We start from the raw sequence: 13,194 nt of genomic DNA, 5'->3' as shown, positions 1-13,194 counted from the left end.
TGTTGTTAATCAATGTAAGGAGTGTGGATGTGATCGATGAGACAAATGGTAGCCCTAAAATTACATTTATGGCCAGATGAGAGATATCAGCGGCCAAGTAACTGATTTCCAGTTGGCGAAAATGTGATAACTTGCCGTGTCACGAATCAGAGGGCGTGTCCGTAGTGGGAGGCTATGAAAGTGGAGACGCACCCTTTTGGCTCGAAGGAATACGGCTGTATTGGCTTAGCAACATACTTGTGAGGCGAGTTGTCAACTTCCACTGAGAAAGAGGAATCGTCTTCCACATCCTCAACCTCAAAGCTGCTTTCTGCAGCAAGCGGTTTAGCCCCAGTGTTTAGCACACCCAGCCACACCCACACGACCGCCCTGAATTTCAGTAGCCAATAGCTATGAAATCATAAAACCACATCCACCTTTCGGTTGTAATTCAAACCACCCCGTGTGTGTGTGTGTGTGTGTGTGTGTGTGTGTGTGTGTGTGTGCGCGCGCGCGCGCGTGTTGGGGAGGGGGGGAATGACCACCTGTTGGCTTGATTTAAAGAAACAAGCCAGAATGCCTTTTCTCCGAAGGTAGTCTATGAAGACTAGGTCTACCCGGTTCTGACACACAGAGATAAGCGCTCAGAAAAGGATTTATTTTAAAAACCATTTCTCATCTCCAATGTCTTAGAAATATAACACATGACAGATTTGAAATAAACTACCCTCCTCTGAGAACAAATGCTTGTTTGTCAGTAGTTTGATGAGGATGTTTCCTTCGTTACATTTTCAAAATATGGGGATGGAGCCTTTAACACTAGAACGACTGGGAGTTCACTCCTACTTAAAACGACCATGGGCGGTCAAAATGACCGCCAGGTTTGAAACGCTATATTCTGTCAAGATAAATACCCAATTGAGATATTCATGCATTGCATATGTTAGTATGTCTGTTAGGAAATGGCTGACTCCAAAATGAACAGTTTAACAACTATAATACTATTTTTAAAAAATTTAAACTTCAGAGAGACATGTTTGAACTGAATAGAAAAAGTGAAAATAATACCTGAAAAACACATATTGCTAATTTCACAAATGTAACAAGGCCTATAAAATGTGAAATGTAAAAAAAGAACTGAATGTTGCGAAGGAAATTATGCGACCAACACACACACAGTGACATGATGCGCAAATTACGCACGGTCATTTTGACCGCTCATGGCCGTTTTAGGTAGATCTTATAACTTTTTTTGTGCAGTTGATCTAAAACTTATTTTACTGAAAATATATGGAATTTTAGGAGCATTCAGGGAGCGGCAGGTCTGTATCCCCCCCCAAAAAAAGAAGTTATTAAACTTTGAAAATCCAAAATGACCACTTTGGTTGTAGTATTTTTTTAAGTTCCTGTCACTGTTGGGGACTGTTTCAATGGTTATTTTCAGTTCTCTTTTTACATTTCACATTTTATAGGCCTTTTAATGTTTGTTAGATTAGCAATAGGTGTTTTTATGTTTTGTTTTTCAGGTAATATTTTCACTTTTTCAAGTTCGCTATTCAAGTTCGACCATGTCTCTCTGAAGTTTAAATTGTTTAAAAATAGTATTATAGTTGTTAAAATGTTAAAGGGTGGAGTGGGTGGAGAAGAGTGTCAGGAGTGATTTGCAACAGAAGGGTACCAGCAAGAGTTAAAGGGAAGGTTTACAAGATGGTTGTGAGATCAGCTATGTTATATGGTTTGGAGACAGTGGCACTGACGAAAAGACAGGAGGCGGAGCTGGAGGTGGCAGATTTGAAGATGCTAAGATTTTCATAGGGAGTGACGAAGGAGGACAGGATTAGGAACGAGTATATTAGAGGGACAGCTCAGGTTGGACGGTTTGGAGACCAAGCAAGAGAGGCAAGATTGAGATGGCTTGGACATGTGCGGAGAAGAGATGCTGGGTATATTGGGAGAAGGATGCTGAATATGGAGCTGCCAGGCGACAGGAAAAGAGGAAGGCCAAAGAGGAGGTTTATGGATGTGGTGAGGGAGGACATGCAGGTGTCTGGTGTGACAGAGGAAGATGCAGAGGACAGGAAGAGATGGAAACAGATGATCCGCTGTGGCGACCCCTAACGGGAGCAGTCAAAAGTAGTAATAGTTGTTGTTAAAATGTTAATTTTGGTGTCAGTCGTTTCCTAACGGACATACTAACATATGCAATGCATTAATATCTTAATTGGGTGTTTATCTTGACAAAATATAGTTTAAAAACCATGGGCGGTCAACCATGGTCGTTTTAGGTAGATCTTATAACTTTTTTGTGCAATTGATCTAAAACTAATTTTAATGCAAATATATGCAATTTTTGGCACACTTGGGGAGCGGCGGGTCTGTATCTTTTTTTTTCACAAAGTTATTAAACTTTGAAAATCCAAAATGGCCATGTTCGTTCGAGTGTTAAAATACTCATGATACAGTTATCTGAGTTCAGATTCAGACAACTTTATTTATACCAGAAGGGCAATTCAGTTCCACAATCTGCCAGGCCATACACAAACTCACAGACAAGCAGCAAAGTATGTGAGAAACAATAGACCGATCAGTACATGGGCAAGACATGCACACTGGCACCCTCGTGTGGCCATACTTGCAGACTCACATGAGGAGTTTAACGTTTGCCTTTATAAAGATTAGGTATAATTTTAGCCTAAGGCGTGTTGCATGCTTCAAACAAAATCCTGTCTGGAACATTAGATGGTGTCAAATAGCTCTGTAAGCTGACCAAGACCAGACTGGAAATCTCTGCATCTAAACTTTTATGTAGCTTTCCACACCTGACAATAGTCTGTGCCAGGTGCACTGAAATTTGCACATGGGCATGCTTTTATGTGGTCTACTGTCCTGTTCATGCCATACACAACTACTTCCACCACCATGCAGGCCACTCGCCGTGAAACTCGTGAAAGGATATTCGCTTGTATCAGCTTTTTTTTTTTCTTTTCACTTTACGAAGTGCCATGATTTTACCATCCACTTTTTGGTCACACCTGCCTTTTTGAAATCACTGGGGGGCCAGAACAACTTGTTAAGATTTGTGTGGTTCACTCGGTTAAGTCCACTCCTGTCTGTCTGACCCATTAACTTATGTGTGTGTGTTGCAGACGTTGCATATGATTGTGGAAGACTTCCCTGGCGTCATTGAGTCCGACATTGAGGTGTCCCCCGTTGCAGACTACTGTGTGGGCGTGGCCTTCTACACCCTGCTCTGTGGCGGTTACCAGGGAGAGGCTAATGGAGACGTCATGGTAACCAGCACTAACCACAGCCATGTGTAGTGTCTTGATGTGCTGGTATCTATATTACACTACAGCGCTAATACATTATTTCTTCCTCCATAGATAACAGGCCAAAGAGTCATCATACCACTGAAAGGTAAAGCAGTGAAAGTGTTTTCAACCTGTATTGATCACTAAATATCGAAGCAGTGATTTAAAAGTATGGCTGGTTTCCTAAGTGGTTTGCTTTTGGTTCCCTGTATCTAAACCGCTATGATTCTTTTGACACGAACCTGCAAAGAGCTGCTTCTTGACCAGCTGATCTGATTAGAATGTTTTTATGTGGGATAAACATCTGCTACAACCCATCCTTGACCTATGGTATGGATTGCGTAAAGCCTGACCCTACAGGACCCTGTGTGATTCTGTTTTGGTCCCACCGTCTGCATACCATCCGCTTCCACTTAAATTGTATGCGTGCGTGCGTGCATTCGTGGGTGGGTGCATGTTTGTATTCCATGTCCCTGGATTAGACCCTTCTTGAGGCTTTAGAACACCATTTGACCTTCGAACCCCTGAAATCCCTCCTGTTAGGGGGGATTGGTGCTTACTAAGTTACCTCTGATGTGGGTCCTGTGGGAATATGAAATGTGGGTTTTTTCAGGAATAAACATTATCACCAGATCACTGTCTGTCAGGATTCTCCAAAAACAATATTCAGAGCGGGTCGCACAAAAAAAAAAAAAGACGAGTTGTATTTTAAAAAATGAAACGTATCAAATTCAGATATGTTAAGTAATCCATCTTAAAATACATGGCAGTTTTATTGGAAATACACAATTGTAAGTATGGCAAGTTATATAATATATATCTTCTATTTGTGGCTAATCTTGTTAGGGGTCGCCACAGCGGATCATCCATTTCCATTTCTTCCTGTCCTCCGCATCTTCCTCTGTCACACCAGCCACCTTCATGTCCTCTCTCACCACATCCATAAACCTCTTCCTTGGCCTTCCTCTTGCCTACCAGCTCCATCTTCAGCATCCTTTCCTCAATATTCCCAGCATCTTTACCCCACACATGTCCAAACCAACTCAATCTCACCTCTCGTGCTTTGTCTTCAAACTGTCCAACCTGAGCCTTCCCTCTAATATACTCGTTCCTAATCCTGTCCTTCTTCGTCACTCCCAATGAAAATCTTGGCATCTTCAACTCTGCCACCTCCAGCTTCGCCTCCTGTCTTTTCGTCAGTGCCACCGTCTCTAAACCATGTAACACAGCTGGTCTCACTACCATTTTGTAAACCTTCCCTTTAACTCTTGTTGGTCCCCTTCTGTTGCAAATCACTCTCAACACTCTTTGCCACCCACTCTACCCTGTCTGCACCTTTTCTTCTGCACTCTGTTACTTTGAACAGTTGACCCCAAGTATTTAAACTCATCCACCTTCACCACGTCTGCTTCTTGCATCTTCACCATTCCACTGTCCTCCCTCTCATTCACACATAGTATGTATTCCATCTTGCTCCTATTGACTTTCATTCCTCTTCTCTCCAGTGCATACCTCTATCCCTCCAGGCTCTCCTCAACCTGCATCCTACTCTCACAACAGATCACAATGTCTTCCATGAACATGATAGTCCATGGGAATTCCTGCCTGATCTCGTCCGTCAACATGTATATCACCATTGCAAATGAGAAAGGGCTCAGAGCCGATCCTTGATGTAATCCCATCACACCTCATTACTGTCACAATGCCCTCATACTTGTCTTGCACCACTCTTAACATCTCTGCCACTCCCGACTTCCTCATGCAATGCCACACCTCCTATCTTGGCACTCTGTCATATGCCTTCTCTAAATCCTCAACATCAACATTCTTAATACAAACATCGCATCTGTAGTGCTCTTTTCGTGGCATAAAACCATACTGTTGCTCGGTAATCATCCCCTCGCCTCTTAACCTAGCTTCCACTATTTCCCATCACTTCATGTTGTGGCTGATCATCTTTATACCTCTGTAGTTACTACAGGTCTGCACATCACCCTTATTCTTGAAAATCGGTACCAGTATACAAATTTCCACTCCTCAGGCGTCCTCTCCATTTCCAAGATTGTGTTAAACAATCTAGTTAAGGGCGTCCGGATAGCATAGTGGTCCATTCCGTTGCCTACCAACACGGGCATCACCTGTAACGTAGTGTGTTTGGACCCAATTGCAGAGAAGAGGCATAGGCAGTTGGTAAGTACTAAGTCACTTTACTGGACTTTGGCAAACACACAATAACCAAAAAACCACTGCCAAACAGGGCAGGCAAAAATGCAAACAAGAATAAACATAAAATACTAAACACAGGAAACACTCTCTCACACAGAGGAGGCAGACGAGGGTTCAGGAGACACGGGCTTCCGCAGACGGATGCTAAGCTTCTCCGAGACTTGACCCGGAATGTCTGCAAAGCACCCAGTCAAATGGTCCCCAGCACAGGTGCACCTAATCACAGGCCAACCAGTGCGCAGGTGCCACTCATACTGACTGATTGAAGGCTGATAGGAGAATGTCACAACTGTTGGCTGTTGATCCTCTGGCCAGTGATCGTGTCATCACCGGATTGAATCCCTGTGTTACCTCCGGCTTGGTCGGGCATCTCTACAGACACAATTGGCGGTGTCTGCAGGTGGGAAGACTGATGTGGGTGTGTGTCCTGGTCACTGCATTAGCGTCTCATCTGGTTGGTTGGGGCGCCTGTTTGGGGTGGAGGGAGAACTGGGGGGAATAGTGTGATCCTCCCATGCACTACGTCCCCCTGGTGAAACTCCTCACTGTCAGGTTAGGAGAAGTGGCTGGGGGCTCCACATGTATCGGAGGAGACGTGGTAGTCTGCAGCCCTCCCCGGATCAGCAGAGGGGGTGGAGCAACAACTGGGACAGCTAAGAAGAATAGGGTAATTGGCCAGATACGGGGGGGGATAAAAAAAATCTAGTTAAAAACTTCACCACCATCTCCTAAACATCGCCATGCCTCCACAAGTATGTCATCTGGATAGTAGTAGTCGTTGTTAAAATGTTAATTTTGGTGTCAGGGTCCGCGGTGGTGTAGCGGTCTAAGCATCGGCTTTGTGTCAATGCAATTGCCCACGGGACCGGGGTTCGCGCCCCGGTCTTGTCAGATCTGACTATGACCGGACTCGATGAAGCAGCAATAGTTGGCAACGCTGTCTTTGCGAGGGGGGCGGAGTCGGCTTGTGTTCGTCACATGAATGCGTCTCTGTGTGTGTTGGAAAAAGCAGTGGTTCGGCCTGGATTCACCTTATCACGAAAGTGGCGAGGCATCTCCTTCGAGACTGCCGGCCGGAGAGATGCAGTTGGCGAATGCATGCAATATGAGGGTGGGTGTTTGAACTAAAATAGGGCTCAATTGGCCACTAAATTGGGAGAAAATGGGAAAAATCAGAAATAAAAATTAAGAAATTTTGGTGTCAGTCGTTTCCCAGCAGACATACTAACATATGCAATGTGTTAATATCTCAATTGGGTATTTATCTTGACAGACTATAGAGTTTAAAAACCGGCGGTCATTTTGACTGCCCAGAGTCATTTTAGGTAGGAGTGAAATCCCGGTCGTTCTAGTGCTAGACCAGTGGTTCTCAAACTTTTCCTGTCATGTCCCCCTTTGGGGGGAAGAACAATTTTCATGCCCCCCGCCCCAACAAAATGGTGAGAAAATGGGCCAAGTTTAACTTTATTTAAATAACATCAAGGTCATGAAACATTCCTTTCACTTTTCTTTCAGTAATTTCTGTTGTGCAAATAACAAATGCAAGTTCCACTTCAACTTTATCAAACCTCGTTTTGTGAAATTTTCACTACAGTGCTCCATCAGTCTGTGTCCTTTTTCAAAAACAGAGCAAAAACGAAACAATTTAAAAATCACTTTGCTAGAACAAGAACAAAGTTTAATCTGTACAAAAAAGAACAAATGCAGATATTTGGGGAAAATGATGAGCAAGTCAGTTTGTGAGAGCTCAAGTCTTACCACTGCGTTAGTGGCTGCAATGAGCCTGTTTTGCACTGCACATCTTTTCAAAATGGGGTTGCAGCCTTGATACTGCCACTCAAGTCATGCTCAATGTTGAGCTTAGCTCTGTACTTTGTTTTAAGTGAGGCAACAGCAGAAAAGCCCATCTCACGGAGATGGGATGTGGCGAAGGGAAGCAGAGTGCCCACAACCCTCTGTCCTATGAGTGGATACTCTCTCTCCACACCAAGCCAGAATTCACTGTGTTTGAGCTGTAAAGCTCAGCCTCAGGGTGGAGTCAGGTCTCATCTTGATGAACTGGTCCTCTTCAGCAGAGCTGAAATCAGCAGGTGCTGCTGCATTGAATGGATCTGTCTCCCAGTCATACTGAGCACTGCTATTTGGGATGTATTTTTGAAAGAATCCTGTCAGGGAAGAGATGTGCTCCTTAAGACATGAAATCACACATGGCTCCAGAATCACTGGTTTCAACAAATTCACTCAGATTCTCAAAGAAATCAGTATTTCCTTGATCAAGTTGCCTGCCCCACATCTCAAACTTTCGAGTAATTGCACTGATCTTGTCTGCCAGGTGAGGAAGGTGCTTTCTCTGCCTTGAAGCTGAAGATTTAATTCATTCAGCTTTCCAGATATGTCACTGAGATAGGCCAGTTTCATCAGAAATTGTTCATCACTAAACTTGCTTGCAACTTCATGCATGCGCTCCTCCTCCAGAAACACCCGAATTTCCTTTCTGAGCTCAAAGACTCGTGACAACACTTGACCTCATGAGAGCCACCTAGCCTCGCTGTGAAACAACACAGCTGAATGTTCAGCTCCCATCTCATCACAAAGTGCAGAGAACAGCTGCACTCTCAGGGGATCTTGTTTTGATGAAATTGACCACGCTATCATCGGTCAAAACCTCGTTTAGGTCAGGGCTAATCTGTCTTAATGCTAGTGCTTCTCTGTGTATGACACAGTATGTCCATTGCACATTTGGCGAGACCCTCTTGATTAGTGCCCATATTCCCTTCGTTTTCCCTGCCATGGTCTGTGCACCATCTGTGCAAATGTCCGCACAGTTCTCCCATTTCAGCCCATGTTCTGTCAGGTCAAGAAGCCTAAAGAGCTCATCAGCTGTGGCTCTACTTGGGACGTACTTGCAAAACAGCAAATCCTCACACAGTGACTGTCGTGACAAAGCAAACATAAGCAATAAACAAGCAGTCTTTATCGCTGTCAGTAGCCTCGTCCACTTGTAAGGCAAAACGTTTGTCTTTCAGTTTTTCAATGAGTTGTTCTTCAAGGTAACTTGAAATGCCTCATATACATCTTGCAAACTGTCATTGGACAGAGGGACAGCCTTCAATTTTGCGGTGCTTGTCTCATCAAACATAGTTGATACCATATCTAAAGCTGCGGCAAGTGTGAGCTCCTCTGCTATTGTGTGTGGTTTCTTGTAGTGGACAATTCTGTATGTGACTTTGTATGATGCCATTAGCGCTTTGTTGTTTACTGATGTAGCTTTTACAAAGCAATGTTCCTGCTGACAGTATGCACCAAGTTTTTTCTGAAAGAACTCGAGTGGCTTATTGATGTGACTGGGGTGTAATGTCTCTTAAGTGTCTTCTTAATTTGTTTGGTCTCACACTACCAGCTGCCAGAGTTTTCAGACATAAAATACACACTGGTCTCTCATCTCCCACATTCACTGTGAACCTAAGAGCAAGATAGGCTATGTCATATTTTCTTAACTTGGTTTTTGGTCAGCTAAGCACTTTGTTTTGTTTGTCTCGGAAGCATCGCCCGTCTTTCTTTTCATCCCTGTCAGATATATCTCCATTCTGTGAACCTACAGACTCTGTCTCTTGAAAGCACGATTTGTTGATTGTTCTGCCGTGAAAAAGATTCCGACGTCAAAACCGTAGTTCTACACTACACCCCCCCCCGTCATGTGGGGGGGGGGTCATACCTCTGCCGCCATACACTTTGAGAAACGCTGGTCTAGACAATCGGTACAAGTCCTTTTATCCTTCGTTAGTGTCCAACCTCTCATACAACTCACCGTATGCCTTTTCCGTCACTACCGCTCTTTGCTTTATGCCGCAACTCCTTGTACTTGTCTACTTTCTTCTTCTCTGACTGTCCCACTTATTTGCCAACCTCTTCCTCCGTATACTTTCCTGTACTACCTCATTCCACCACCAAGTCTCCTTGTCTTCTTCCTTTGTTCACATGACACACCAAGTACCTTCCTAGCTGTCTCCCTCACTATTTCTGCAGTGGTTGCCCAGCCATCCGGCAACTCTTCACTACCACCCAGTGACTGTCTTGACTCCTCCCTGAACTCCACACAACAGTCTCCCTTCTACAACTTCCATCTTTTGAACCTTTGCTCTGCCTTCACTCTCTTTCTCTTCTTGATGTCCAAAATCATTCTGCAGACCACCATCCGATGCTGATTAGCTACGTTCTCCCCCTGTCACTACCTTGCAGTCTCCAATCTCTTTCAGATTGCACCTCCAGCATTAGATACAGTCTGCCTGTATGCAAGTTGTATAATAGATTTAATACTGACTTTTATAACCACATTTCAAGCTTGGACACAAAAGTCCTATCGCTGAAGTCTCTTGTCCGGATTGTAGAATGCTCAGTGAGGCTCTGTCTGAGAATTTGAGGTGTCTGGTTCAACCAGGAAGTTAAATCACTGCAATCTTACTTTGCAGTTACAAAAGTCCAAGATAGATTAGATGAAAGCAGACAGGCAGAGATACATTTTCCCAAATTAATCCGATGTAGAAAATTGTACAGTTGTTTTGTCTATTGGCTCTGGAGCCACATATTTCCCACCACACGAGATTCCCCTACTCTATTTTCTCCATTCCATCTCCCTCTCAGCTCTCTTTGTCTCAGCAAACTCTATGAAATGACCAGAGGCGAGTATATTGAATTATGCTCTCCTTCTGAGAGCAAAGCTGTTCAAATCAAGGGGTCACAGGCAGACAGGACTGGATATCATCTGCATAATAGATGAGAGGCGTTACACTAAGTGGTTGTACTAAACCGTCATCTTTTCTGTCCTCAGATGCGAGCGGCCAGGTGGAGGTAACATTAACGCTGGAGTGCACGCAGCTCAGGAAGTACAGCGTGTGGGAGAAGGAGACGCTGCAGGATCGAGGCCTGGTGTATGCGAGCGAGGAGCAGCTGAGCCCAGACAGTCTACTCCTGCTCTATGTGTCGGACACTCAGGCGCAAGCCGTACAAAGGGACCTCCAAAAGCTGTCTGTCAAACAGCAGGAAACCCTGCCCACTGGTGAGTTCCCTCTGGAAGGCTAACGGCTCTGACACACTGTCAGAAAATGCAACAGAAGCCAGTCTATCACCAGAAAGATGTCTCCAGACACTATTTATACAGTAATGGAACCGTGTTGGGAATTGATCTGTCATCATGCTATCATTAAAATCAAATCTCCACCTTGTATGTTAAACATTTAAAGGATCTGTGTGTAATTCTACATGGATCCTGACCTCTGTCGTTCAGTGACGTGAATAATAATAAAGCAAAACAGACAAGACAAAGTAATTTGAATAGAAAGTTAATGGATACATAACACATTTTCCAACATATGCCATTTTTTAACGCCTTCCACCAGTCCAGTTCCTGTGCTATTCAATCCAGAAATTTGGAGAATGTGAGGGGCATTAAGTCATTCAATTTTTTTTTTCAATCACTACCGCTCATTAACTCTTGATTGATATTTACTCGTCATTATGCCAAAATATTGCACATGGCACCTTTGATAGACAAAACGGTTTCTGGTCATATGATTGCAAGAGCAAAAGAAAAAAAAAATTTTTAAACGAGAGAGTACAATTTACTATTAAAGATGTTAACAGCCATGACAGAGAGACAATTCTATTTTATTAACATTTCACAACATGTTGCACACATGGATGTCAGAATTCCCCCCTAGACTGGTTCCTTGTTTAACACTGGCCTTCAGACAAATCTGTATTGTGTGTTCTCTGTATATTTTCTGTTTGAACAGGCCAAGCCAGTCCCTTTCTCTTACTGAGCCTGAAAATTCCTCCGCGGGATTTGGAGGGGGCTGTCCTGCGCTCAATCCTGGACATTGTTTGTCTCAAAAGCCTCGTAAATGAAGAGACCGCCATCATGATGGAGAACCTTCACACGCCTATCCTCTCCTTAGACGACAGTCTGGAGCTGATCGAAAGAACCGGTCTGGACCCCCAGCTGCTCGCCTTACTGGGCCGGGACGGCTCTGACCGGAAGCCTGACATGGATCAGGACCTTCCTCTTTCAGATGACAAGAAAGAGCCAGAACTGAAAATCCAGCTGGAGAATGACCTGCAGACATCGCCAGAGAAAGACGCAGAGCCTAAGCCCGAACCAGAGGAGGAAAAGGACAGGGAACAGGAATCTCCCACCGAGGTCAGTAGTGTAACGCCACCAACCAGCAGCCTGTTACTGTAATGAAGGGGTCTGTGACCTATCACGGCTATCTTTCCACAGGAAAGTAAGGTGGAGACCAGGCCCATTTATACCCTGTGCCACCGCAGAGTCAAAGAATCCTATTCTGTGTCTCTCTCCAAGCCCGACAACAGCTGGACCAAATACAATCTCCAGAGGCTGGCCCGCAGGCAAGTGACCTGAATGTAGGTCTCATCCAGCTAGTCCTCTAGCCGGGGTGAGGAAGGAGTGCTGCACGGCCTCAAAAACTGTGTAGACTGTCATTTTTTAGGTAGATATAAATAAGACAGTACATTAGGAGGAGGGTAAAAATTTTATATTGCAGAGCTAAATAAGAGCTCTTTTAAGTGCTATAAAACACTTGCTCTCCCCTCTAATACAATTATGACTATGGGTTACAAGGTAAGTTTATTTTATTTGTATTGCACATTTCTTACACAAAGGTATTACAAGGTGCTCTGCAAAAAGCACTAAAGACATTAAATGAGAAGTACAGAATGAGATTAAAAAAAAAACAGAAATTAAAAGAAGAATACAAAGCGATGAAGTAACCAGAACCGGTTAAACAATAAAAGACCAATTGGATGGAGGCAGATTCTCCCATTAAAACGCACTGAAATTCAGTTCACAAGTTCAGCTATCTTAACCAGGATAAATACACTGGAACCACACTTGTAGAATAGAAATAAGTAGCCCTTAATTTCTTACAGATTGTGGGTCTGTGTAACACAAAGTACACTATATGTGTACTAGATGAACTGCCTTGTCAGGCAGTTCTCCAGGAGAAGGAAAACTCTGATTTAAAACCTCCACTGCCTTGCGGGTATACGAGTATACCCGCACAAGAAACCCTGAGGAAAAATCTGCATCTGTCTCCAGTGCCAGTCGTCTCGCTAGTCTTGCCACTGGTAGTAGGTAGTCTCGGACGAGAGAGTGGGGTTGATGATGCACAACTCTTCCTCATTTTAATCATTGTGCAAGTCGTCTGTCATCCATCACAAGATGACTAGATGGTCCTTGTCGCTGCGACAGATGAATAACAAACACAAAGTACAGTATCTACGCAAACAAAATGACACACAATGAAACGGTTTCTCCACGGGGGACAAAGCTCCGTTACACTCGAATCTATTTGCAGATTTTATAACAAGGACCGTCTTTGTCTCCATTTATTTTTATAGTCTTGGGACTTTCAACATAACTGCTAATTTAGAAAATAGCTGAATAGGAATAACTACACTGATGACCATTCTTTTATTTCTCTTTCCTCAGGTTGATCCAGTATCCTCCTCCGCCATTAAAAGGAGGTATCACTGTGACAATGGAGGACCTGAAGTGCCTTGACAGCGGTCAGTTCCTCAATGATGTCATCATTGATTTCTACCTCAAGTAAGTGACACCAATTGTCAGCTGTGTGGCTTCAGTGTGGTTTGGTGTTGGACA

General features: G+C 43.9%; 1 protein-coding gene across 4 annotated transcripts in view; it reads left to right on the top strand.

The window, feature by feature from the left end:
- senp7 (SUMO specific peptidase 7) overlaps positions 1-13,194 on the top strand; it is a 55,494-nt gene that overhangs the window by 31,044 nt on the left and 11,256 nt on the right. For all 4 annotated transcript variants that reach the window (XM_056289532.1, XM_056289533.1, XM_056289531.1 and 1 more), the window contains 6 exons: positions 3,126-3,269; positions 3,363-3,396; positions 10,345-10,572; positions 11,309-11,712; positions 11,794-11,921; positions 13,024-13,140. In XM_056289532.1, coding sequence (XP_056145507.1) covers positions 3,126-3,269; positions 3,363-3,396; positions 10,345-10,572; positions 11,309-11,712; positions 11,794-11,921; positions 13,024-13,140 — 1,055 coding nt within the window. The remainder of the gene's footprint in view (positions 1-3,125; positions 3,270-3,362; positions 3,397-10,344; positions 10,573-11,308; positions 11,713-11,793; positions 11,922-13,023; positions 13,141-13,194) is intronic.

Source organism: Lampris incognitus, chromosome 11 (assembly GCF_029633865.1).
Source record: "Lampris incognitus isolate fLamInc1 chromosome 11, fLamInc1.hap2, whole genome shotgun sequence".
In the NCBI taxonomy this organism is placed as follows: domain Eukaryota; kingdom Metazoa; phylum Chordata; class Actinopteri; order Lampriformes; family Lampridae; genus Lampris; species Lampris incognitus.
Note: the sequence above shows the minus strand (reverse complement) of the source record. Positions and strands in the feature narration are given on the sequence as shown.